Genomic DNA, 23871 nt, shown 5'->3' with positions numbered 1-23871 from the left:
CACTTTCTAGTCATTCTTTTTCCTGCAAACAGTCTCTCGCAAACAACTTTTGAAAAGTTCTAGCCTAATGCCGTCAAAATTAGCCTTAGTCTAATTTAGAACTTTAACTTTTTGATAACCGTTTTAAAACTAATAACATTAAGAGCACCAGTCCCCAAAGTGCTTCCACTAACACCTCACTTATTCGCCCTACCTTATTTCCCAAGAGAAGGTAAGGCTTTTCTCTTTCTCTAGTAGGTACATGCACATACTAAATAAGAACATTTTCTTGTATACACTTATATTTTCCTCTCCATCCAAGTCCTTAACACAATGGCAGTCCCAGTCTATGTCTATGTTTTAAAATCCTCTACCATTACAACCTTATTTTTACAGAAACTGAGATCTCCTTACAAATTTACCTCAACTTCTCGCTGACAACTGGGGGAGCCTATAGTACAGTCCCAATAAGGTGATCATTCTTTTCTGATTTTTCAGTCCGACCCAAATAACTTCACTGGAATATTCTCCCTAAGTTCCACTGTAATTTTATCAAAAATGCCACTTCCCCATCTCTATTGCCCCCACTTTCTATCCTTCGCATAGCATCTATACCTTGGAACATTAATCTGCCAGTCCTGCCCTTCACTGAGCCATGTTTTTGCCTTAGTTACAATTTGTCCAGCAAGTCTGATAACAGAGACAAATCTTGTTAACCTAAACATGCTTCCAATTGAAAAAATTGTTTTAGTTCAACTGGACAAGGTAATTTCTTTGTTTAGACTAACCTTATGATGATTCTGGGCAGCAACTGGTGAATTGGGCTGAACAAGGCTGAACTTTGCCCATTCCTTGGTCTGTCCAATTTCTGTTCTCTGTCTCTGGGCTTCATCTCCACCTGATGTTTACTTCTCCCCACTCCCTACCCCCAGCACATTTACCAATTTTTTCCTAGCTACAATCTGTTCTGAGAAGGGTCACTAAACCAGAAATGTTTACTCTGCTTTCTCTCCATAGGTGCTGCAGACTTGCTGAGTTTTCCCAGCAATTTCTGTCTTTGTTTCCAACATCGATATCTTTGCCTGTCTTTAAGCCAAGTTTTCAATATAATCTGTGACGGTCTAACGCTTACCGTTTCTAATCTCTTCCTTTTTATATATCCACAGATGGTCATACTACTTTTATGTCTCATGCTAGTTGACTCATATATTGCATTCTCCCCAATTTCTTGGCCATCGTTTACTGATTTCTTAAATCCTTCAAATCTTCAAGTTCATTATAATTTGAACAACAGGCTCTTAATCTAATATTGTCCTAAAGTTCTCTTTCAAATCATGCTTGAACCAATTTTCTTGAGGCTTTAATTACTTAAGAGAATGTTTATTTAGTTTGCTACACTATTTATTGCACTAAATCACTTAGTGCACACATCTGCAACTCAAGTTAATTTTATATTTTGCCCTGGGGAATCAGCTAAAGCATTCAAACAATCATTTTGCAAACATGGGAAACTTGTTTACAGCGTAGAACATTCTTGTACACACTTGGCTTTTGTTATGAAGTTATATGCATCATTCCAATATGCCAATAGGTCCGTAGCATCCTCATCAAACACCCGTATATTGTGATAGCAGAACAATCCTGGGAAGAAGTTATCTACTTCTCTGGTTACATTTAAGATGTACCCAACACTGTAAGAGACCAGAAAAACTGTTGAGAAATTTCATGTCAATCCTTTTACTAAGAAGTCTTCATGAAGTAAGCCACTAGAATTTATGTACTTTGTAAACACAGCATGAAAATAAACAGGGTTGCAACCAACCAATCTGTTCAGAAATATTGATCATGTTTACCTATTTCCACATTGGAAAAATTGAAGGCCAGCACACACCATGCAGTTCTTTAAAAGCTACAATCTTTTGTACCATATGGACCAATTTAGCAAATCTCAACTATGGGCAGCTGCTGGAAATCCTGCAATTGATGTCAAGCACAAAAACTAAAAGGGAAGGAAAACAAAATCTAGAGTTCCCACTGGCAACCCTAACGTTAAAAATCTGTTTCACTCAGTTTCTGATCTTGCAGATCAGGAATACAATTTGAACAAATCTGAATGTCACGACCTCCCAAATTGGTAAGAGATGTAGATACACAGGAGTTATGCTAATGATTCCCTTTTGCCTTGCAATAACAGTTGACTAAAGGACACATGGTTTTCTGAGTTTACAGTAGTTATTAGATACATGAAATATTAAAAACATACTATAAGAATTGCTTTGCCCTTACCCTGTGCTTTGAAGTTCTTCCAAGTTCGAAGCATTCCACTCTGAACCCTAAAATGGCAATGATTATAATCACACTCTGATATACAAGTATTAATTTTAAGATTAAAAAAGCAGCCTTTAAATGTTATACATTGGGCACAGCATTGTGAAACTTTCCATCCAAGCCAGTCACCATCCTGACTTGGAAATTCATCAGTCCCTTAAGTGCTGCAGGATCAAAATCTGGGCACTCCCTCGTGAACAGCATAGTGGGTTTATCGATAGCATTTGACCGTAGCAGTATAAGAAGGTAGCTCACCACCATCTTCTCAAGGGCAATTAGAGGCAAGCAATAAATGCCAGCCCAGCCAGTGATGCCCATGTCTCATGAGTGAATTTTTAAAAATTCACTGTGCCAGTCACATAGTAACAGGGCAGTTGCAATTAAAAATACCAAAAGACTCATGGTTCTATATGATGCACCTGGCACTCAGGAAGTATTCATACATAATATTTTACAGTACACCCATCAGATTTATTTCCCATTTATAAAAGAAAAACAGGTGAAAATGAGGACTGCAGATGCTGGAGATAGAGAGTGTGATGCTGGGAAAGTGCAGCAAATCAGACAGCATCTGAAGAGCAGGAGAATTGATGTTTCGGGAAAAGTCCTTCATCAGGATTGAGAAAGTGAGCCGAGAAGGTGGTGAGATATCACCGATGACATGAACCCGTGGATCTCACAGTCATCACCTCTGCCCTGCGACACCCTAGGTGAGTGTCACTTCCATAAATGACGTAACCCCCGGTCCGTCTACCACCACGCCCACTTCAGTTACAGTCTCCTCCTCCACTCCCAGCTCCAGCCCTATACCAGGTCCTAGCTCCCAGCCCTGCCGAGTTTTCACCATCCCTCCAGACCTCCCCCTCACTGAGAACGAATGATCAGTCCTCAGCAAAGGCCGTATCTTCATCCCCTCCACTCCCAGATTGTGACATCGAACACTTCTTCGCCGCCTCCGGGTTTACTCACTCCATCAAGACTCCCGGCCACCTTCCAAGGACCCCCTTCGCCCACCTCCAACACACCCCATCGACCTGGACACCCTGTGCCGGTCTGTTACACTCCCTTGATCTATTTCAAACTGCTGCCACGACATTGACCGCCTCAATCTGTCCATCTCCTCACCCAATCCAACCTTTTACTCTCAGAACGTGCAGCCCTCCACTCCAACCCCAACCTCACCATCAAACCAGTGGACAAGGGGGTAGCAGTGGTCTTTTGACTTAGTGACCTCTACATCACTGAAGCGAGGCGCCAACTCGAAGACACCACCTCCTACCGCACCCACGACCATGACCTCAACCCCATTACCAAACCATCATCTTCCAGACCGTACATCACCTCAGGGGTTCTCCCATCCACAGCTTCCAACCTCATAGTTCAGGCACCCTGCACTGCCTGGTTCTATCTCCTACCCAAGATCCACAAGCCTGACTACCTCGGCCAACTCTTCGCTCGGCCTGCTCCTCTCCTACCAAACTTATCTCCATATAACTCGATACCGTCCTACTCCAACCGCCAGTCCAGGAACTCCCCACATACATTCGGGATAACATCCACACCCTCCACTCCTCCAAGACTTTTGTTTCCCTGGCCCCCAATGCCTCATCTTCACCATGGACATCCAGTCCCTGTATACCTCCATCCACCATGACCAGGGCCCCCAAGCCCTCAGTTTCTTCCTCTCCCGATGTCCCCACCAGTACCCTTCCAGTGACACTCTCATTTGTTTGGATGAACAGGTCTTCACTCTCAATTTCTCCTTTGAATCTTCCCGCTTCCTCCAGACGGAAGAGGTAGCCAATGGGACCCAGCTATGCCTGTCTCTTTTACGGCTACGTGGAACAGTCCATCTTCCATAGTTACATCGGCACCATTCCCCACCTTTTCCTCCGTTATATTGATGACTGCATTGGCGCCACCTCAGGTTGAACAGTTCATCAACTTTGCGAGGTGAAAGTGAGGACTGCAGATGCTGGAGAGCAGAGTCAAGATTAGACTGATGCTTGAAAAGCACAGGTCAGGCAGCATCTAAGGAGCAGGAAAATCGACATTTCGGGCAAAAGACCTTCATCAACTTCACTAAAATATTCCACCCAGACCTTAAATTTTACTGGACCATCTCGTACACCTCCCTCCCCTTCCAGGACCTCTCCATCTCCATCAACAGTGACCGACTCAACACTGACACCTTCTATAAATCCACCAACTCCCACAGCCACCTGGACTACACCTCCTCCTAATCTGCCTCCTGTAAAAATGTTATCCCTTATTCTCAATTTCTCTGCCTCAGCCACATCTGCTCCCAGGAGGACCAGTTCCACCACAGAACACAGCAGATGCCCTCCTTCTTTAAACACTGCAATTTCCCCTCCCATGTGATTGATAATGCCCTCCAGCGCATCTCATCCATTTCCCGCACCTCCAGCATCGAACCCCACCCCTCCAACCACAACAAAGACAGAACGCCCCTGGTCATCACCTTCCACCCCACCAACCTCTGTATAATCATCCTCCACCATTTCCACCACCTACAAACAGACCCCACCACCAGAGATATATTTCCCTCCCCATCGCTATCCACTTTCTGTAAAGACCGTTCCCTCCATGACTCCCTCATCAGGTCCACGCAACCCATGTTGCAATTGTACCAGCCTCCACCACATCCTCTGGCAGCTCATTCCAGAATTGCAAAGCACTGTAGAAGGCCACTGGATCTTGGAAAGAGCTAAATATTAGTTCTACTCCCTGCTCTTTCTTGATAGCTCAGCAAATGTCTACTTTTAATGTCTGCAGCTGGGAGAACATCGACTGTCCAGCATCTGCAGTCCCGAGTCAAAAATGTAGTGCTGAGAAAGCAAGCAGGTCAGACAGCATCCAAGGAGCACGTGAGCCAATGTTTCGGGCATAAGCTCTTCATCATTCCAGATAAAGGGCTTCTGCCCAAAACATCGACTCTCGTGCTCCTCAAATGCTGCCCGACCTGTGTCTTTCCAGCGTCACACTCGGACTCAATGTCTGCATCCAGTTCCCATTTTAAAGTGATACTGAATCTGCCACCATGCACTCCTCCAGGTAGCAAATTCCATAGTGTTAAGTAAAGCTTTTACACCTGGAGGTTTAAATTGGTTCTGTATAACCTTAAAATGTGGTTTTTAAATGACCACTCATTTTTCCTATTAACAAACTTGTAACAATCTAAAACCTGCACCAATCAATCCCACTGCCCCGTGGCCAAACACTTCAAATCCCCCTCGCAATCTGCCAAGGACATGCATGTCCTGTGCCTCCCCCATTGCCACTCCTTAACCACCCAAATCCTCATCTTACGCCTTGGGACCCTCCAATCCCATGGCATTAAATGTAGATTTCATCAGTTTTCTCATTTTCCCTCCCCCCACCTTATCCTAGATCCAACCTTCCAATTCGGCACCACCCTCATGACCATCTTCCTTCTGACCTATCTGCTCCACCCTCCCCTCTGACCTATCACCATTACCCCACCTCCGTCTACCTATTGCACTCTCAGCTAACTTCCCTCCAGCCCCAGCCCCCCTCCCCGGCTCACAGTCTCATTTCTGATGAAGGCTTTTGCCCGAAACATCGACTCTCCTGCTTCTTGGATGCTGCCTGACCTGCTATGCTTTTCCAGCACCACACTCGCGACAAATAAGAAAAGCACTTTGGCATGGGTTATATTCAGTACTTAATTATTTATCATGCTTGCATCCAACTGCAACTGAACTGACTTAAAATGCTGTTATAAGACTGTTATTTATGTTAGTTAAGAAACGTTTATGGGTTGCAGATCAACCAAAATGAACCAGGGCAGATTTAACATTATAGTTAAAATAGTTAAAGGAAATAATTAAAGTGATTTCGTTTGGTAGGCTCAGCAAGGAGAGGGGATATAAAATAAATGTGATATTCTAAAAGAGGTTCAGGAGCAGAAGGATATAGGATTTATATATGCAAATCAGTGAAAGGGTTAGGCAGATTGAAAAGACAGCTAAGAAACCCAACTGATCTTGGGCTCTATAATTCTGGGTGGAGGTTACAAAAACTAAAAACTTACAACTGGAAGATATAGACATTGATAGACAATTGGCTTGCTAGCAGGAAACAGAGCAAGAATAACTATGTCTTTAATTTGGAAGCAAGGTGCAACAAATGGAATATTGCAGGGATTTCAAGTTTTTACCAGTTATCTTAAAATGGACAGAAGGGACACAAAAAGTAGGTTGGAAAGTAAGTTGTGAAGAAGGCAGAAGATTGTGGCAGCGGAGTAGCAGCGTTTGGGTCCTGAGCTCAGGGATCATCAGCTTCCATCTGCCTTCCTTTATTTTTCCCTCTTGTACTCTTTTTTTTCCCCCTTTTTCAGCGGCAGCAGTCCCCCAGAGCATTGGCAGCAGCGGTGGCAGTCCCCTTTCTGGACTGTTGGCAAGGGTAGGAGCAGTTTCTTCACAGGGGGTTAGCAGCAGCAGGTTGCTTGATGCAATGGCAGTCCCAAGAGTTGCGTGGACACATGGTGGCAACAAGGGAGGCAAAATGGCGCCAAAGAATGGTGACACTGTTCCAGCTGTAGCGGTGTTGTTTTTGGCCAGGGCTGGGCCCAACCTGACGGGCAGAGGCAGTGGTGTTCCAGCTGTGATAGTGTGCAGGGACTTGGGGCACCCAAGTGTTTGCAGTGAGAGCGATGGACTTTGTGGCTTTGTTTTCCTGGCACTGAGAACCTGTGGCAGAGGCGGGGGAATGATCCGGTCATTTCCTTTTCTTTGGCTGGTTTTATTTCTGCTTCTGTTGTAAATCCTGTCTTTTGTATACTAAGATGGAGACTTAGTACACTTTTCACCATACTCCTGTATTCCTGTTCTTGAGTACACGTGATATGTAAAATCTAAATCTAAGAAGACAATATAAGGATATAGGCAAGTAAAGGTAGTGGGCAAAGATCAGGCAAATGAAGTAAGTTTAGGAAAATGTCCATTTTAGCAGGAAGAGTAAAAAACATAATCTAAATGGTGTGAGATTGCACAGCTCTATGATGCAAAGGGATCTGGGTGTCCAAGGACATCAATCGCAAAAGGTTAGAATGCATGAACAACAAGCAATTAAGAACATATGGTGGGACATACTGAGTTTTCCCTGCAATTTCAGTTTTTATTTTCTGATTTCCAGCATCTACACTTCTTTGGTTATTTTGTTATGCAATTAGGAAAGTTAATAGATGTTACAATTATTGCAAGATTAACTAAATCCAGAAGATAGCACGGCTATGTTTCAGTTCTGTGGGGCACTGCTCAGAGGAATACGAGGAGTAATACGTACAATATTGGTCTCATTATTCAGGGAAGGATGTAAGTATGTTGGCAGCAGTTCAGAAAAGGTTGACTAGATTATTACTGGGAATTGGTGAGTTGTCGTACGAAGAAAGGTTAACAGGCTAGGCTGGTATCCACTGGAGATGAAATTTAAGAGGTGACTTGACTGAAACATAAAATCCTCAGGGGTCTTGGTGGGGTGCATGTGGAAAGGATATTTTCTCGAGATAATTTATAACTAGGAGTCACTTTTATGAAGAAGAGTTTTCCAAATTAAGATAGATGAGGACATTTTTCTTTCTCACAGTGGATCTTCCTAAAAAAGCCAGTGAAGGTGGAGTCTTTGAATTTTATCAGAAGCAGAGGTAGCTAGATTCTAGATAAGGGGGTGGAATTGCAGGAATTGCTTTGCAGAGACCAACAGTGTAAGAACCTGAATGGTCTCCGTCTGAACAACTATTTTATGATATTTCTCATTTTACTTCCCTTTAAGAACTTCAGATTAGAGGACCATTTTCACAAATGAGTGTTACTTGCAAAGTTCAATATTTGCTGATTAGGAACTGCGGGAATGCAAATCAGTCCTAACCTTAGCTCCTATTTAACTTTCTTTCGATACTATACTTTGGCAGGCACCTAAGCACAGACAAAGGAAATCCAACACCAGATCAGTTATGCCAGCTCAGTCTCTAACAAACTACAGCAGATACTATTGACAACAAAAGTATTTGGGTACAGAGCAATTCAAGTCACCATGCTTCTGTACCTGAGATTTGAAGTGTGTGGTTAGATATAAAATTCCAACCACTTAGCAACTCAAGAGCACAAGAGAAATTCTATCAGCAATGCCTTCACCATATCTTCCAGATTTAGCGTGAAGACCCTCAAACAAACCAGACTGGCAGTTGTGAAGCCAGCTCAACAATCTGAAGAAGAATTAACTTCAATGATTGGACACTATGTCTGGGCAGCAGAAAACTCTCTCTCCTGCCTGGTCCTATTGAGTGTCCTCAACTCTCAAATGGTCAATATCCCAAGAAAGGACAAAGACACACTAAAGCTCTCCTTGAAGCACAGAGCAATGACACTGATGGCTGATAGAAGTTTTCTACCAATCACTTACAATGATGACAACTTGTCCATTAAACTGGATCATGTTTTGAGTCACAATAGCTTAAGGATGAAACAGCAGAGAAGGAAAGAAAAGGAAGAATATTCTGGACTCCAGTTTTTAAAAAAAAATTCATTCATGGGATGTGGTTGTCACTGGCCAGGCCAGCATTTATTACCCACCTCTAATTGTCCACAGAGCAGTTTAGTGACAATCACATTGCTGTAGGTCTGTAGGCCAGACTAGGTAAGATCATAAGACATAGGAGCAGAAATTAGGCCATTCAGCCTATTGAGTCTGCAGCGCCATACCTGATAAGTTTCACCAGACCATTCTCCTGCTTTCTCCCTGTAACCCTTGATCCCCTTGATACTCAAGAATCTATCTACCTCTGTCTTAAATATACACAATCATCTGGCCTCCACAGCCTTCTGTGGCAATGATTTCCATTGATTCATCACTCTGACTGAAGTAGTTTCTCTTCATCTCTGTTCCACAAGATCTTCCTTTTACTCTATGGCTGTGCCCTCGGGTCTTTGTCTCTCCTACCAATGAAAACATCTTCCCAATATCTACTCTCTCCAGGCCATTCAGTATTTTGTTATGTTTCAATTAGATCCCTCCTCACTCTTCTAAACTCCATTGAGTATAAACCCAGAGTCCTCAAACATTTCTCATATGTTAAGCTTTTCATTCCTCCAACCATTCTCATGAACCTTCTCTGAACTCACTCCAGGGCCAGTACATCCTTCCTGTGATTTGGGGTACAAAGCAACACACTGTACTCCAAATGTGGTCTGACCAGGGCCTTATAGAGCCTCAGAAGAACATCCTTGCTTTTATATTCAAGTCTCCTCAAAATAAATGCCATCATTTGCCTTCCTAACTACTGACTCAACCTGAGAGTTTACCTTGAGAGAATCCTAGGCTGGAACGCCCAAGTCTCTTTGCATTTCAAACTTCTGAATATTCTCCCATTTAGAAAATAGTCCATGCCTCTATTCTTCCTACCAAAGTGCATGACCTCACACTTTCTCACTTTGTACTCCATCTGCCACTTCTTTGCCCACTCTCCTAACCTGTCCAAATCCTTCTGCAGCCTCCCTGCATCCTCAATGCTACCTGTCACTCTACCTATCTTTGTATTGTCTTTAAACCTAGCCAAAATGCCCTCAGTTCCTTCATCTAGATCATTAATGTACAACATGAAAAGCAGTAATCCTAACACGGAGCCTTGTGGAACACCACTTGTCACCGGCTGCCTTCCTGAGAAGGACCTTTTTATCACCACTCTTCACTTTCTGCCAGACAGCCAAGCTTTTATCTATGCTAGCACCTTGCCTCTGTCATCACTGGCCCGTATCATACTCTGTAGTTTCCTGTGCAGCACCTTCTTGAAGTCCAGGTAAATAACATACATTGACTCATCTTGGTCAAAACTGCTTGTTACTTCCTCAAAGAATTCTGGCAGATTTGTCAGGCATGACCTGCCCTTGGTGAAACCATGCTGACTTTGCCCTATTTTACCATACACTTCCAAATACTCAAAATCTCATCCTTCACAATGGATTCCAGGATCTTACACTCAACTGAGGTTAGGCTTATCAGTCTGTAATTTTCCATCTTTTACCTTACTCCCTTTTTAAACAGGAGTGTCACGTTAGCGATTTTCCAGTCCTCTGGGACCCTCCCTAATTCTAGTAATTACTGAAAGATCGCAACTAACGCCTTCACGATCTCCCTTAGAACTCTGGGGTGTAGCCCATCTGGTCCAGGTGATCTATCCACTTTCAGGCCATTCAGTTTTTTTAGCACCTTCCCCTTGGTGATGACCACCATAATCAGCTCTGCCACTTCAACCGCGAATTTTTTGGATATTAGTTGTGTCTTCCACCGTGAAGACTGATGCGAAGTAATTATTCAGTTCCTCTGCCATTTCCTTGTTCCCCACTACTATCTCTCCAGTGTCATTTTCCAGCAGCCCAATGTCCACTTTTGCCCTTCTAAAGAAACTCTTGCAATCTTCCTTTATATTACCCTCATTTAGCTTACTCTCATTTAATTTTTTTCCTCCTTATTTCTTTTTTTGTTGCCCTCTATTGGTCTTTGCAAGTTTCCCACTGCCCTTAACAAACCTTCCAAACCTACAACCACTTCCATCTGGAAGGACAAGTGCACCAAACATATGGAAACACATCTACATTTGAGTTCCCCTCCAAGCCACTCACCATTTTGACTTGGAAATATATTGTCGTTCCTTCATTGTCGCTGGGTCAAAATCCTGGAATTCTCTCCCTAAGGGCATGATGGGTCAACCTACAGTTTGTGGATTTCAGCAGTTCAAGAAAGCAGCTCACTATCACCTTCAAGGGCAGTTAGTGACAGGCAATAAAATGGTAGCCAGCCAGCAATGCCCATCCCAAAAGTGAATTTTTTAAAAATCCACTATCTCATGCAACTTCCTGCACCAAGTACCTAAAGATTTGTGGGTCAAGAATCTCAGTCAGATTAAGACCTTTGACACCAGCTCAACATCCCAGGTAGAAGTCATTCTGAAATGAAAGGACTTCCAATGAAGAACATCAAAACATTAGAACCACAAGTGAGTATTTCCTCATTTGAATTTTTCCTTGTATAAAGCCACTATCACAACTGATCAAAACAAGAACACACCCATTACATCACTTTATACCTAGACACACAAATGGTGTTACTATAAATAAACTAGTTCAAAAGTGCAAGCGTTTTAAATTGCTGAACTTTGAGCTACTCCTTACGTTAATTATTCCCCCCACTGCCAAGTTCAGCTGTAGACAATGTTAGCAGGCTACTTTAAAAGATAAGACATTGGGTTTAAAAGGTAGCTCTCTTTTTTCTCCGCTCTATACTTCTAGGCAATTAACTAACCAAATGTAGTATTAATCTGGATGGAGATGAGGAAATAGGTCACTGGTAGGGGCTGTCTACAGACTTCTCAACAGTTACCAGCATGTAGGATGAAGTTTACAAAAGGAAAAATTGAGTGCTTGTGACAAAGGCATAACAACAAGCATGGGTAATTTCCTTTGACATACAAACTGGAAAAATCAGATTGGTAATATAACTTGGATGAGGCTATCATAAATGCTTGAGAGAATTTCTTATAGTTGCACATCTGGAAACCAACCAGAAAGCAAGTAATATTGGACTCAGCATTGTGTAGTGTGACAGGATTAATAAATGACCTCAAAATCAGGCAGGTACCGTTAAGTAGCAGCAATCATACAATGATTAATTTTACATCCAGTCTGAAAATAAAAAAGAAAGTAAGTCAGGGTAACTAAGTAGGCATGATGAAGGGCTCCTGCCTGAAACATCGATTTTCCTGCTCCTCGGATGCTGCCTGACCTGCTGTGCTTTTCCAGCACCATTCTAATCTTGTCTCTGATCTCCAGCATCTGCAGTCCTCACTTTCACCTGAGTAGGCATGAAAGCTGAGCTGGTTGAAGTGAACGAAGATATCAAGCTAGAGGATAGATCCACACAGAAACAATGGCAGATATTTAAGGGGGTATTTCAAAATACTTAGAAAAATGTAATTATTCCATATATCTGGCAGGCATTGAAGAAAAATTACAAAGACAGGATTCGCCATCTGTTGTTAACTAAAAAGTTAAGGAAAACATCAAACTTAGAAAAAATCATAATTGCCCAAAGATGAATGACAGGTCACATGATTTGACAAAGAAGAACAGCAAAGAATAGCTACAACATTAATGAGGGGAAGAAATCAGAGTACGATTTCCAGCCAGAAATTGAAAACGGGATAGCGTGAGTTTCTACAGTAATTTAGAAAAAATAAAAATACTAATTAAGTGTGTGTAAAATTACAATCACCAGGGAAATGGAACTGATAAAACTGATCGAGTTGTGGACTGACAAGTCTCTGGCTCTTGATGGATTTCATCCTCAGATTTTACAGAAGGTTGTTTATGGGTTTGCCAATGCCTTGGCATTAATTTTGCAAACTAATGCTCCTAAACTATAAACTTAAGTTTACGTAGAAACTTTCCAGTTTCTCGTTCTTGAACTATTGGAACAATTTTATAATTCTTCTCAGAGTCTGATGACTTACACTTTTCACAAATCTGATAGGCTAACCTCATAGGAACTTAAAAAGATTTCTATCCGAAGCTCTGCTGGCTTGGAAATTCATAAACAAGATAAAAAAAAAAGACTTGCAGTGGCTGTACTGAACATTGTTAGGAGAGAAAGCAAACTTGCTTCTGAACTCAAATGTAGCAAGTGGAATGTAGGCCACATAGATGTCATTGAGTACGAGATTCTGGACTGGGGCTATTAACTTGGGCCAATCAGGGAACCCTGGCTGACAGACACAAATAGGAGAGCCAAAGAATCTCCTCATTCTTGGGCATGGCTCTGAGCAAGTAGTCAGAGTCCTAGTACTTTGCACATGTAAATAATGGGTAACTTGGTGACTGGACACTGGCCTCCTTGGAGTTATTTCATCAATTCTTGATTTTTCTCAACTGAATTCTCAGTTCTCTGCTGTGAATTCAAAACAAAACTGATGACTTAGTATGTCTGTCAGAAACAGAAGTATACAGATCTTAGACCATTAACATTCCAGGGGTTTTCTGAAGCCTTTTCTTTCAGTTTCATGCTGTCTTAAAATTAGTATAGAACATAGATAGAACATAGAAAGGTACAGCACAGTACAGGCCCCGTTGGCCCATGATGTTGTGCCGAGGTTTAATCCTAATGTAAAATATAATAACTTAACCTACGCACCCCTCAACTCACTGCTATCCATGTGGTATATTCAGGTCATTGTTCCAAAATTGCTTTTTGACCTTATCTGTCATCTTGCTCAGATGAGTAATTTTCATGTTTGACAGTTTTATGGTGAAGTGTTCCTAACTTGCAGGCCATAATTTGTTAATTTTAAGCTTTTCTACATACTGCAAATTTCTAAATGTCCAAATTAATTAAAACATTTATTAGTAACACCTAAATTTAGTCCTGCAGCATTCAGCTGATTATACAAAACTTTTAAAAATAATTTCTGAATATACATCAGAGTTTTGACAGCATAGAGTCATTGGAATTACTGGGACGTCAAGCCTCCAGCTGAATCAAAGACATACGAAATTAAGCACATCCCATAAGTTAATTAACACAAAGGGCACAACAGTTATTTATGGCAGCTGTCAGCTCACAGAAGCATTCAATCTACTAAGTACACATAATTTACTTGCAAGACACAGCCATAATTATGCTTCGGATACACAACAAAATGTTTAACATAAATTGATTTTACAGAACACTGAAGAACTACTTAGACAAAAACAGACTATTGCTGTTGAGACAAACTACAGCTTTTAGTTGGCAGCTATTGCAGGTACACCTTCCATGGCATTTCAAAGTAATCCATTAATGGAGCATTGCATGACTGATTAAACATGGCCCATAGGACTTTCAGGTTTGGGGCATTGGGGCATTTCTAGAGGACAGTTGTCATGTCTGCAGGATTAAATTGGGCCACTTTCCCACTACGTATATTTTGCCAGAAGTTACCAGTGACTTCCTTAATGGGGACTGCAGTCCCTGAATGCAACCTCCACAGAAACATCCTCCTCAAGCCTGATAGGGCCTGCCCTATTTGCCCTGGTGACCCCAAACTAACTTACCGGTTCAGAGTGTTGCCCATGTTGCTGCTCCAGACGAAGTGCATTCCCAACAGTGTCCACCTTTCTTGGAGGTGCTGCTACAGCTTCTGAACTGCCAACCTTGTGAATAGTTGACAGTTCTTAAGGGCAGGATCTTTCCCTTCAAAGAACAAGCGCCACTATATCAGGCAACTAATTGCCTAGTGGCCACAGAAATTAAGTCAGGTCTCTCTCTCTCTCTCTCAAAAAAAAGCAAGGTTGCTTCCAGTTTTCTTATCTGCCACTGGGGCCAGCACCAACACTTGTGTTAAATTATATGCATGAGCTTTCAACAATGAAGTCACTCCATAGACAGAAGCATATAAGAGAAAGTTACCAGCTGGAAATTGTGAGGAGACTTTATTCTTGATTAAAAGTGGAAGTTATTATTTGCTAAAGGTAGATGTTTTTGACTTCTGTATTGGAGATTCTAACACTGTTTCAAATATTTTAAGAAATATTTTCACCTCTGTTTTTAGGCACCAAATTATAGGGGAATCAATATGTGTTTTATAAGATCAAAAGAGGGTATCACACTTAAATCTAATCTCACCCTCATCCAACATTCATTTATGCAGACTTTCCAGCAAGATCACTGGATGATGATCAGGAATAGAAACATTGTCTGAAAACATAACCATCTAGTCCAGCCACATGCTTGACAAAATCAGCAAGTCGTACCCTTAGGCCATAAGAAATAGGAACTGGGCTGTTCAACCCCTCATGCCTGATCCACCATGTCTCCAAAACCTTTGATTCCCCTACTGATCAAGAATCTTTGCATCTAATACACAAAAGGACTCTGCCCCCACAGCTCTCCATTGCAAGGATTTCCAAAGACACTCAAACTTCAGAGACGAAAATTCTCCTCATCTCAGTCTTAAACTGACATCCCTTTATCATGAGACTATGCCTTCTGATCCTGACCCTCCCATGAGGGGAAACATCTGCTCATAATTTACCCTGTCAAGCCCCTTAAGAGTTCTATATGTTTCAGTAAAATCACCTCTCATTCTTCTAAACACCAGAGACTGGCATCCCAACCTGTTTAGCCTTTCCTGATAAGACAATTCCTCCATACCAAGCATCATCCTAATGAACCTTCTCTGAACTGCTTCCAATGAAATGTATTCTTTCCATAAACCAGGGGGCCAAAATTGCTCATAATACTCCAAATAAGGTCTCACCAGCACCTTGTACAGTTGCAGTACAATTTTCCTACTTTCATACTTCAATCCTTTTGAAATAAGGACCAACATTTTATTAGCCTTCCTAGTTACCTGTTACAGCTTTCTGTACTTCATGTACAGGCTCCCTGCTCTCCTAATACCGTTCAACTACTCCATCTTTTTCACCCTTCTTAAATCATCTCAAAAATTGTCAGCCACTGTCCCACCAGCCCCAATCAAGCTTCCTCCAAAAAAATGTCCATTCATTTCTCAGATTCACACAGTGACTCTACAGCCTTGTTGACTTCATCGCTATTTCAGCCCTCCTTACCTACTCTCCTTCCATTTGTATTCTCTACTGCACTCTTGACTACTGTTACAAAGTTTGTGATTCCCCTCACTCTTCTTTAGCACTTTCAGTCCCATACTCTAGTTCTCCATTCTTAAACCCCACTGCTTTCTGTAAGGTCTACAAAATCAGTTACATGCTTTACCACTTTCCTACAAGTAGATTCTTAATGCCATTGTACTGTGAACATTTTAAATTTGGACTCATTTTTGTTATGACTAAAGTTTGAGCAAAAAGGACAATGATTTTTGTTTATATAGCAACTTATCAGGTGTTCCAAATGTAAGGAAATGTTTTACACATAATGAAGAATGGTGACTGGTAAGTGGCAAATACTACTGTCATTTTGAATGTTAGATTTGTAAAGTGAAGCTCCATTTCTGTTTCTCATACTGTTAGAAAACATAACTGAAAAATTATCTTTTTGAAACAACTACAGGGGTTAGTACATTTCAATGAAATTACAAGCATTGCCTGTATTGTTTTAATGAGTTTCCTGCATACTGAGAGAAATATTTTTACATCGATTAAAACCATTTATTGGAGGCAGAGCTGCTCAAATGTTTGCACAAAATACTGGATGTAGTTTGAAACAAAGCAGTTTTTCAGGTTTGGCAGGGCTGTCATAAATTTTGCTTAATTTTGAATTACAAAGAACAGGAGAGCACAATACAGGCCCTTCGGCCCTCGATGTTTTGCTGGCCTTTTATCCTACTCTAAGATCAGACTAACCTACATACCCTTCATTGTACTAACTTCCATGTGCCTATCCAAATGTTGCTTAAATGTCCCTAATGTATCTGACTCTACTACCACTGCTGGTAGCGTATTCACGCACCCACCACTCTACCTACCTCTAACATCTCCCCTAAAACTTGAATTACCTTAAAATCATGCCCCCTCGTGGTAGACATTTCCACCCTGGGAAAAAGTTTCTGTCCATCCACTCTATCTATGCCTCTCAACATCTTGTACACTTGTATCAAGTCACCTCTCATCGTTCTTCGCTCCAATGAGAAAAGCCCTAGCTCCCTCAACCTTGCCTTTCCTATTCCTTTGAAAACAAGGGATAGGAAAGGCAAGATTCGTGAACTATGGATGACAGGAGAAATCGTGCAACTAGCCAAGAGGAAAAGAGAAGTGTACTTAAAGTCCAGGCAACTAAGAACAGAATGGGCCTTGGAGAAATATTGGGAGAGTAGGACCATTTTTAAACGAGGAATTAAGTGGGCTAAAAGGGGTCATGAAATAGTTTTGGCGAGCAGAATTAGGGAGAATCCCAAGACCTTTTATTCTTATATAAGGAGGTAACCAGAGAAAGGGGTTGGTCCATTAAAGGATAAGGAAGGAAGGTTGTGTCAAACCTGAGAAAATGGGTGAGTTTCTCAATGATTACTTTGCATCAGTGGTCACTGAGGAATGGGAAATGATGAATGCTGAGATTAGAGATAGAAGTTTATTTACTCTGTATTATGTTGACATAAGGAGGAAAGGTGTTTTGGGTAGCCTAAAGGATATTAAGGTGAACAAATCCCCAGGACCGGATGGGATCTATCCCAGGTTGCTGAGGGAGGCGAGAGAGGAAACAGCTGGGGTCCTGACAGTTACCTTTGTAGCAACCTTAAACACAAGTGAGGTGCCAGATGACTGGAGGGTTGCTCATGTTGCCCCCCACCCCCTTACAAGAAGGGTAGTAGGAATATTCCAGGTAACTACAGACTAGTGAGCCTGACATCAGTGGTGGGAAAGTTGCTGGAGAAGATACTAAGGGATAAAATCTATTTATATCTGGAAAAGAATGGGTTTATTAATGATAGGCAACATGGTTTGTGCGGGGTAGATCGTGCCTTACCAATTTATTAGAGTTCTTTGAGGAAGTGACCAAGTTGATAGATGAAGGGTGGGCTGTAGATGTCATATACATGGACTTTAGTAAGGCGTTTGATAAGGTTCCCATGATAAACTAATGGAGAAATTGAAGTCACATGGTGTGCAGTGTGTTCTAGCTAGGTGGATAAAGAACTAGTTGAGCAACAGGAGACAAAGAGTAGGAGTTGAAGGGGGTTTCTTGAAATGGAGAAAGGTGACCAGTAATGTTCCACAGGGATCAGTGCTGGGGCCACTGTTTTTTTGTAATATACATAAATGATCTGGAAGAGGGCATTGTTGGTCTGATCAATAAGTTTGCAGATGACAACGATTGGTGGAGTAGCAGAAAGCACAGGGGACTGTCAAAGACTACAGGAGAATATAGATTGGAGAGTTGGACAGGGAAGTGACAGATGGAATTCAATCCAGGCAAATGTGAAGTGATGCATTTTGGGAAATCTAATTCTAGAGCAAACCACACTGTAAATGGAAGGGCCTTGAGAAAAATTGATAAGCAGAGAGATTTGGGAGATCAGGTCCATTGTATCCTGAAGGTGGATAGAGTGGTCAAGGCAGCATACGGTATGGTTGCCTTCATTGGACAGGGTATTGAGTAGAAGAGCTGGCAGGTCATATTAAAATTGTACAAGACTTTGGTTCGGTTGCATTTAGAATACTGTGTACAGTTCTACTCGCCACATTACCAAAAGGATGTGGACGCTTTGGAGAATGAGCAAAGAAGGTTTATGAGGATGTTGCCTGGTATGGAAGGTGTTAGCTATGAAGAGAAGTTGAGTAGGTTCAGATTGCTTTCATTAGAAAAAAGGAGATGGAGGGGGACCTGATTCAGATCTACAAAATCATGAAGGGTACAGAGAGGGTAAATAGAGATCAGCTTTTTTCCCAGGGTGAGGGATTCAATAACGAGAGCTCACGCGTTTAAGGTGAGAGGTGAAAAGTTCAAGGGGGATATATGCGGCAAGTACTTTACTCAGAGGGTGGTAGGTACCTGGAACGTGTTGCCAGCAGAGGTAGTAGTGGCAGGCACAATAGATTCATTTAAGGTGCGTCTGAATAGATGCATGAGTGGGTGGGGAACAGAGGGATACAGATGCTTAGGAATTGGCGACAGGTTTAGACAGTGGATTTGCATCGGCTTAGGCTTGGAGGGCCGAATGGCGTGTTCCTGGGCTGTAAATGTTCTTTGTTCTTTCTTCATAAGGCATGCCCTCCAGGCCAGGCAGCATCCTGGTAAATCTCCTCTGCACCATCTCTAAAGCTTCCACATCTTTCCTATAATGACATGACCAGAACTGAACCCAATATTCCAAGTATGGTCTAACCAGGACTCTACAGAGCTGCAGCAAAACCTCTCAGCTCTTGGACTCAATCCCCCTGCTAATGAAAGCCAACACACCATATGCCTTCTTAACAACCCTAACAGCTTGGGTGACAACTTTGAGGGATCTATGGACATGGACCCCAAGATCCCTCTATTCCTCCACAATGCCAAGAATCCTGCCTTTAATCCTGTATTCTGCATTGAAATTCGACCTTTCAAAAAGAATCACTTTACACTTTTGCAGTTTGAACTCCATCTGCCACTTCTCAGCCCAGTTTTGTATACTGTCGATGTCCTGTTGTAACCTAAAACAGTCCTTCACACTATCCACAATTCCATCAACCTTTGTGTCATCGGCAAACTTACTAACTCACCTTTCCACTCCCTCATCCAAGTCATTTATAAAAATCAAAGAGCAGAGGTCCCAGAACACTTCCCTGCAGAACACCACTGGTCACCAAACTCCAGGTTGAATATTGCCCATCTCCCACCACGTGGACAGGCCAATTCTATAACCCATGCCTCCTTACTTTCTGAATGAGCTGACTATGGGAACCTCATCAAACGCCTTGATAAATCCATGTACACTACATCCACTGTTCTACCTTCAGAAATCTATTAGATTAATTAAAATTGGCACATTTCCACACACAAAGTTTTACATTATAAATTTTTCATACTCTATTTATTCATTCATGAGATGTAGATGTCACCAACTCGGGCAGAATTTATTGTCAACTCATAATTGGTCTTGAGAAGGCAGTGGTAAGTTTTCTTCTTGAATGAGTGCAGTCCATATGGTGTAGGCACATGCACAATGTAACTGGGAAGAGAGTTCTAGGGTCTTGACTCAGTGACAGTGAACGAATAGTGGTACAGTCCCAAGTCCGATGTGTGTGGCTGGGACAAGAACTTGCAATCCTTGATATTCTCACAATTCTACATGTTAGAGTCTCGATTTATGAAGGTACTGATCAGGGACTCAACTAGTTTGTCAGCACAAGTTTTTAGTAGCATTGCCGGAACATTTTGATCTGTGGTCTTTGCAGTATATTGTGCTTTCAGCCTCCTTTGATATCATATAGAGTGAATTAAATTGGCTTAAGAGTGGAATCTATGATGCTGGGGATTTCAGGAGGCTGAGATTGATAGTCTATTTGGTATTTCTGGCTGAAAATGCAGGCAACTTCAATTTAGAATTTTGCAGTGGCATGTTTGGCTCTCATCATTGAGGATGGGTATATTTTGGAGTCTCCTCTTCAAGGAGTTTTTAAATTATCCAACACCATTTAGAATTGATTGTGGCAAGTCTGCAGAACTATTGTTTGTGGAATTGCTTGGCTCAAGTGCATGCTGTTTACACTGCCAGATATGCATTGCAGCTTCCCCAGGTTGACACCTCAGTTGATGAATGCCTGGTGCTGCTCCTGGCATGCTCTCCTGCACAATTCAGTGAAACTAGGTTGATTCCCTGGCTTGGTAAAAATGTTAGAGTGCAGCATATGCTGGGTCATGAGTTTACAGATTTTGACTGAATAAAATTCTGCTATTAGCCCTTAGCACCTCATGTAGACCCACAGTGTATCCTTAATGTAACAATGTGATTTTGTCTCCAAAAAGACTGTGCAGTGGTGACTTCTACTTATTCTGTTAAGTAGAAGTGTACATAAAATAAGTAGAAAAATGTACTTTATCTCATCCTCACTAATCTGACTTATCACTTTCTTCAGTATCGGCTGCAGGCCATTCTAGCATCTAAGTCCTTTCGGACTCTGTCCGATAGCCAGTAGTGGGGTTACTCGGCCAGTCTTGGTAAGAGACATAGAAGTCTTCTACCTGGTGTACATTCTGTGCCTTTACCACCTTCAGTGCTTCCTCCAAATGGTGTTCAACCTGGAGGAGAACGGATTCATCAGCCTTGCCCAGATTTGACCTGGTATCATGAGACATCATGAGATTCAGAGTGAATGTTGAGGATTCCCAGAGCAACTCCATCCCAATTGTATATCAATGTGCCGCCATGTCTGACGGAACATGTCATGGGATGATGATAGTCGTGTCTGGGACATGGTCTGTAAAGTATATTTCTGTGAGAATAACGGTCAGGCTACTGTTTGACAAGTCTGTGGGGCAGCTCTCCCAATTTTAGCACCAGCCCCTTGATGTTAGTCAGGATGACTTTTTAAGGTCAACATGATTGTGTGCTGTTGTCATTTCCAGTGTTTTGGTCAATGCAGGTGGTCTGACTGGTTTGATTCCTTTTACCAACTTGTAATATGATGTTTATATTTATAATGGCAACTGCACAATGCCACCTCTAGCAGAAGAATGCTGGGTCAGTATACTAAGTTTACACGTGCAGTTTCATTATAGGTAGGAATTTTCAAGTCCACAACTGCTGCTGAAATAGTCTGTTTGGCATTCCATTCACAGTGGGAGTTCTATGCATACAACCAATTGTTTCCCACTCACCAATACAACTTCACCTGAAGATTACATTTGTTCAAAAGCCCTGTTATGCAATGCCATGGAGGACTGAATAATGTTTCAGTAGAGCAAATCAAAATTTGCTTCCAACCCACTTCAAGCACGTACCATCACATAGTTGATATTTATTTCACTTGGGACATGTCACTTGATATCTTTCAGAAAACACATTATTTAAAGATTATTTAATAATTGCAATAATTTTCATAGAACACAGGAAGATTAATTTTTCTTTTGAATTGCTTTTGTTTAATTCTTTGAAGGGGATGTTGGTGTCACTGGCAAGTCCAGCAGTTATTGCTCATTTCTAAACATCAGAGATAAACAGCACAGAAACAGATCCTTCGGTCCACCTCATCCATGCCGACCAGCTATCCTAAATAAATCTAGTCCCATTTGCCAGCATTTAGCCCGTATCCCTCTAAACCCTCCCTATTCAATATACCCATTCAGATGTCTTCTAAATGTTGTAATTGTACCAGCCCCCACTTCTTCTGGCAGCTCGTTCCATATACACACCACCCTCTGCATGAAAAAGTTGCCTCTAAATCTTTCCCCTCTCACCTTAAACCTATGCCCTCTAGTTTTGTACTCTCCCACCCTGGGGAAAAGACCTTGGCTATTTACCCTAACCATGCCCCTCAGGATTTTATTAATCTCTACAAGGTTACCCCTCAGCCTCTGATGCTCCAGGGAAAATACCAGTAGCATCCATTAGTCTTACAAGACCATGGACCTAAGCCTAGGAAGTCTTGCTTCAATCTTTATTGGTAGAGCAGTGTTGTTGTGGCCTTAGAGGCCCACATGGGAGTGGCAGTCTCAGCTGCAGTGACTGCACTTGAAGGTGCAGTCCTCTGGCGTTGTCTCGGTGCTGCTTTTTTGGCAGTTGCACTTCAGCAGCAAGCTTCAGCTTCACTTCTCTTTTTAGTCCTCTGTGTAATTCCAGCCTCCAGCGAGAGTAATCGCTTGCAATGTCCTCCCACCTCTTGACATTCATGTTCAGTGACTTCATGAAGCAGGGTGAAGAGGCTGGGTATCTGGGAGCGGGCCAGGACCTCCTGATTGGTGATTCGGTCAGTCCACTTGATGTTCAGGATGTGTCTCAGGCTGTGAAGGTGGAAGGCATTGAGACGTCGCATTTGTTTGGGTATCGAGGCTCCAGGTCTCACTGCTATAAAGCAGTGTGCTGAGGACAAAAATCCTGTAGACTGTAACCTTGGTGTCCGCCATTAGTGTTCTGTTCTCCCAGAATCTCTTTTTCAGCCTGACAAGTGTTAAGACTGCTCGTCTGATCCAACTGTTGATCTCAGAGTCTATGGAGAAACTGTTCGTGATGGTGGAGCCAAGGTATGTAAACTCATGGATTTCCTCCAGCTCGTAGTTGTTGATAGTAATGTCAGGGGGGTGCTCAATACCTTCACTTAACACTTTGGTCTTCTTCAGGCTGATGGTCAAGCTGAAGTCCTGGCAGGCTTTTGAGAAGCTGTCCATGCAATTGCTCTTCTGAATGTGTTGCCTGTACCACGTCATCTGCAAACAACATGTCCCTGATGAGTACTTCACAAACCTTGGTTTTCACCCTCAGCAGGGACAGACTGAACAGTCTCCCGTTCAATCTGATGTGCAGGTGGACACCATCAGTTTATGTTCCAAAGGTGTGCTTCAGGATGACTGCAAAGATGCTGAACAGGGTGGGGGCAACCTCACAGCACTTCTTCACACTGCTGCGAAGGCCTCTGAAGAAGAGCCATCAAACTAAATGACTGAACTATTCGGAGGAGTCTCGGACCGACACTCGGGATATACCCTTTTGGCAATTTTCCGCAATCTGTTCAGGGCCATGTGGGCGAAAACGTTCCCAATGATGCTCAGTAAAGAGATTCCCCTGTAGTTGTTACATTCACTTCTGTTCCCTTTGTTCTGTATAGGATGACAATGTTGCAGTCTTTCTCATGTCTTGCGGCACTACTCCCTCTTTCCAGTACTGGCACAGTAGTTCGTGCAGTTGGTTTAGCAAGATGCCCTTTACGCACTTGACGGCCTCTGGTGGAATGCCATCCAACCCTGGTGCCTTCCCATTAGACAGGCTGTCAATTGCTTTACTCAGCTCTTCGGCAATCGGAATGCATCCAGTTCCTCCATAACAGGCAGGCATTCCATGGTGTCTAGCACGCTGTCTGAGATGCTATTTTCTCTGGAGTAGAGTTC

At 42.3% G+C, this 23871-nt stretch overlaps 1 protein-coding gene across 5 annotated transcripts in view; it reads right to left on the bottom strand.

Annotated features, from left to right (window-relative positions):
* Window positions 1-23871, bottom strand: part of LOC122562571 (protein phosphatase Slingshot homolog 1-like) — a 119995-nt gene that overhangs the window by 14455 nt on the left and 81669 nt on the right. For 4 of the 5 annotated variants that reach the window (XM_043715522.1, XM_043715523.1, XM_043715525.1 and 1 more), the window contains 2 exons: window positions 2266-2312; window positions 1524-1670 (listed from right to left, as the gene is read on the bottom strand). In XM_043715522.1, the coding sequence (XP_043571457.1) occupies window positions 1524-1670; window positions 2266-2312 (194 nt within the window). The remainder of the gene's footprint in view (window positions 1-1523; window positions 1671-2265; window positions 2313-23871) is intronic. The other variant, XM_043715524.1, reaches the window with a different exon arrangement.

The sequence above is a fragment of the Chiloscyllium plagiosum genome, chromosome 25, assembly GCF_004010195.1.
Source record: "Chiloscyllium plagiosum isolate BGI_BamShark_2017 chromosome 25, ASM401019v2, whole genome shotgun sequence".
In the NCBI taxonomy this organism is placed as follows: domain Eukaryota; kingdom Metazoa; phylum Chordata; class Chondrichthyes; order Orectolobiformes; family Hemiscylliidae; genus Chiloscyllium; species Chiloscyllium plagiosum.
This window is presented reverse-complemented; position numbering and strand designations above follow the sequence as displayed.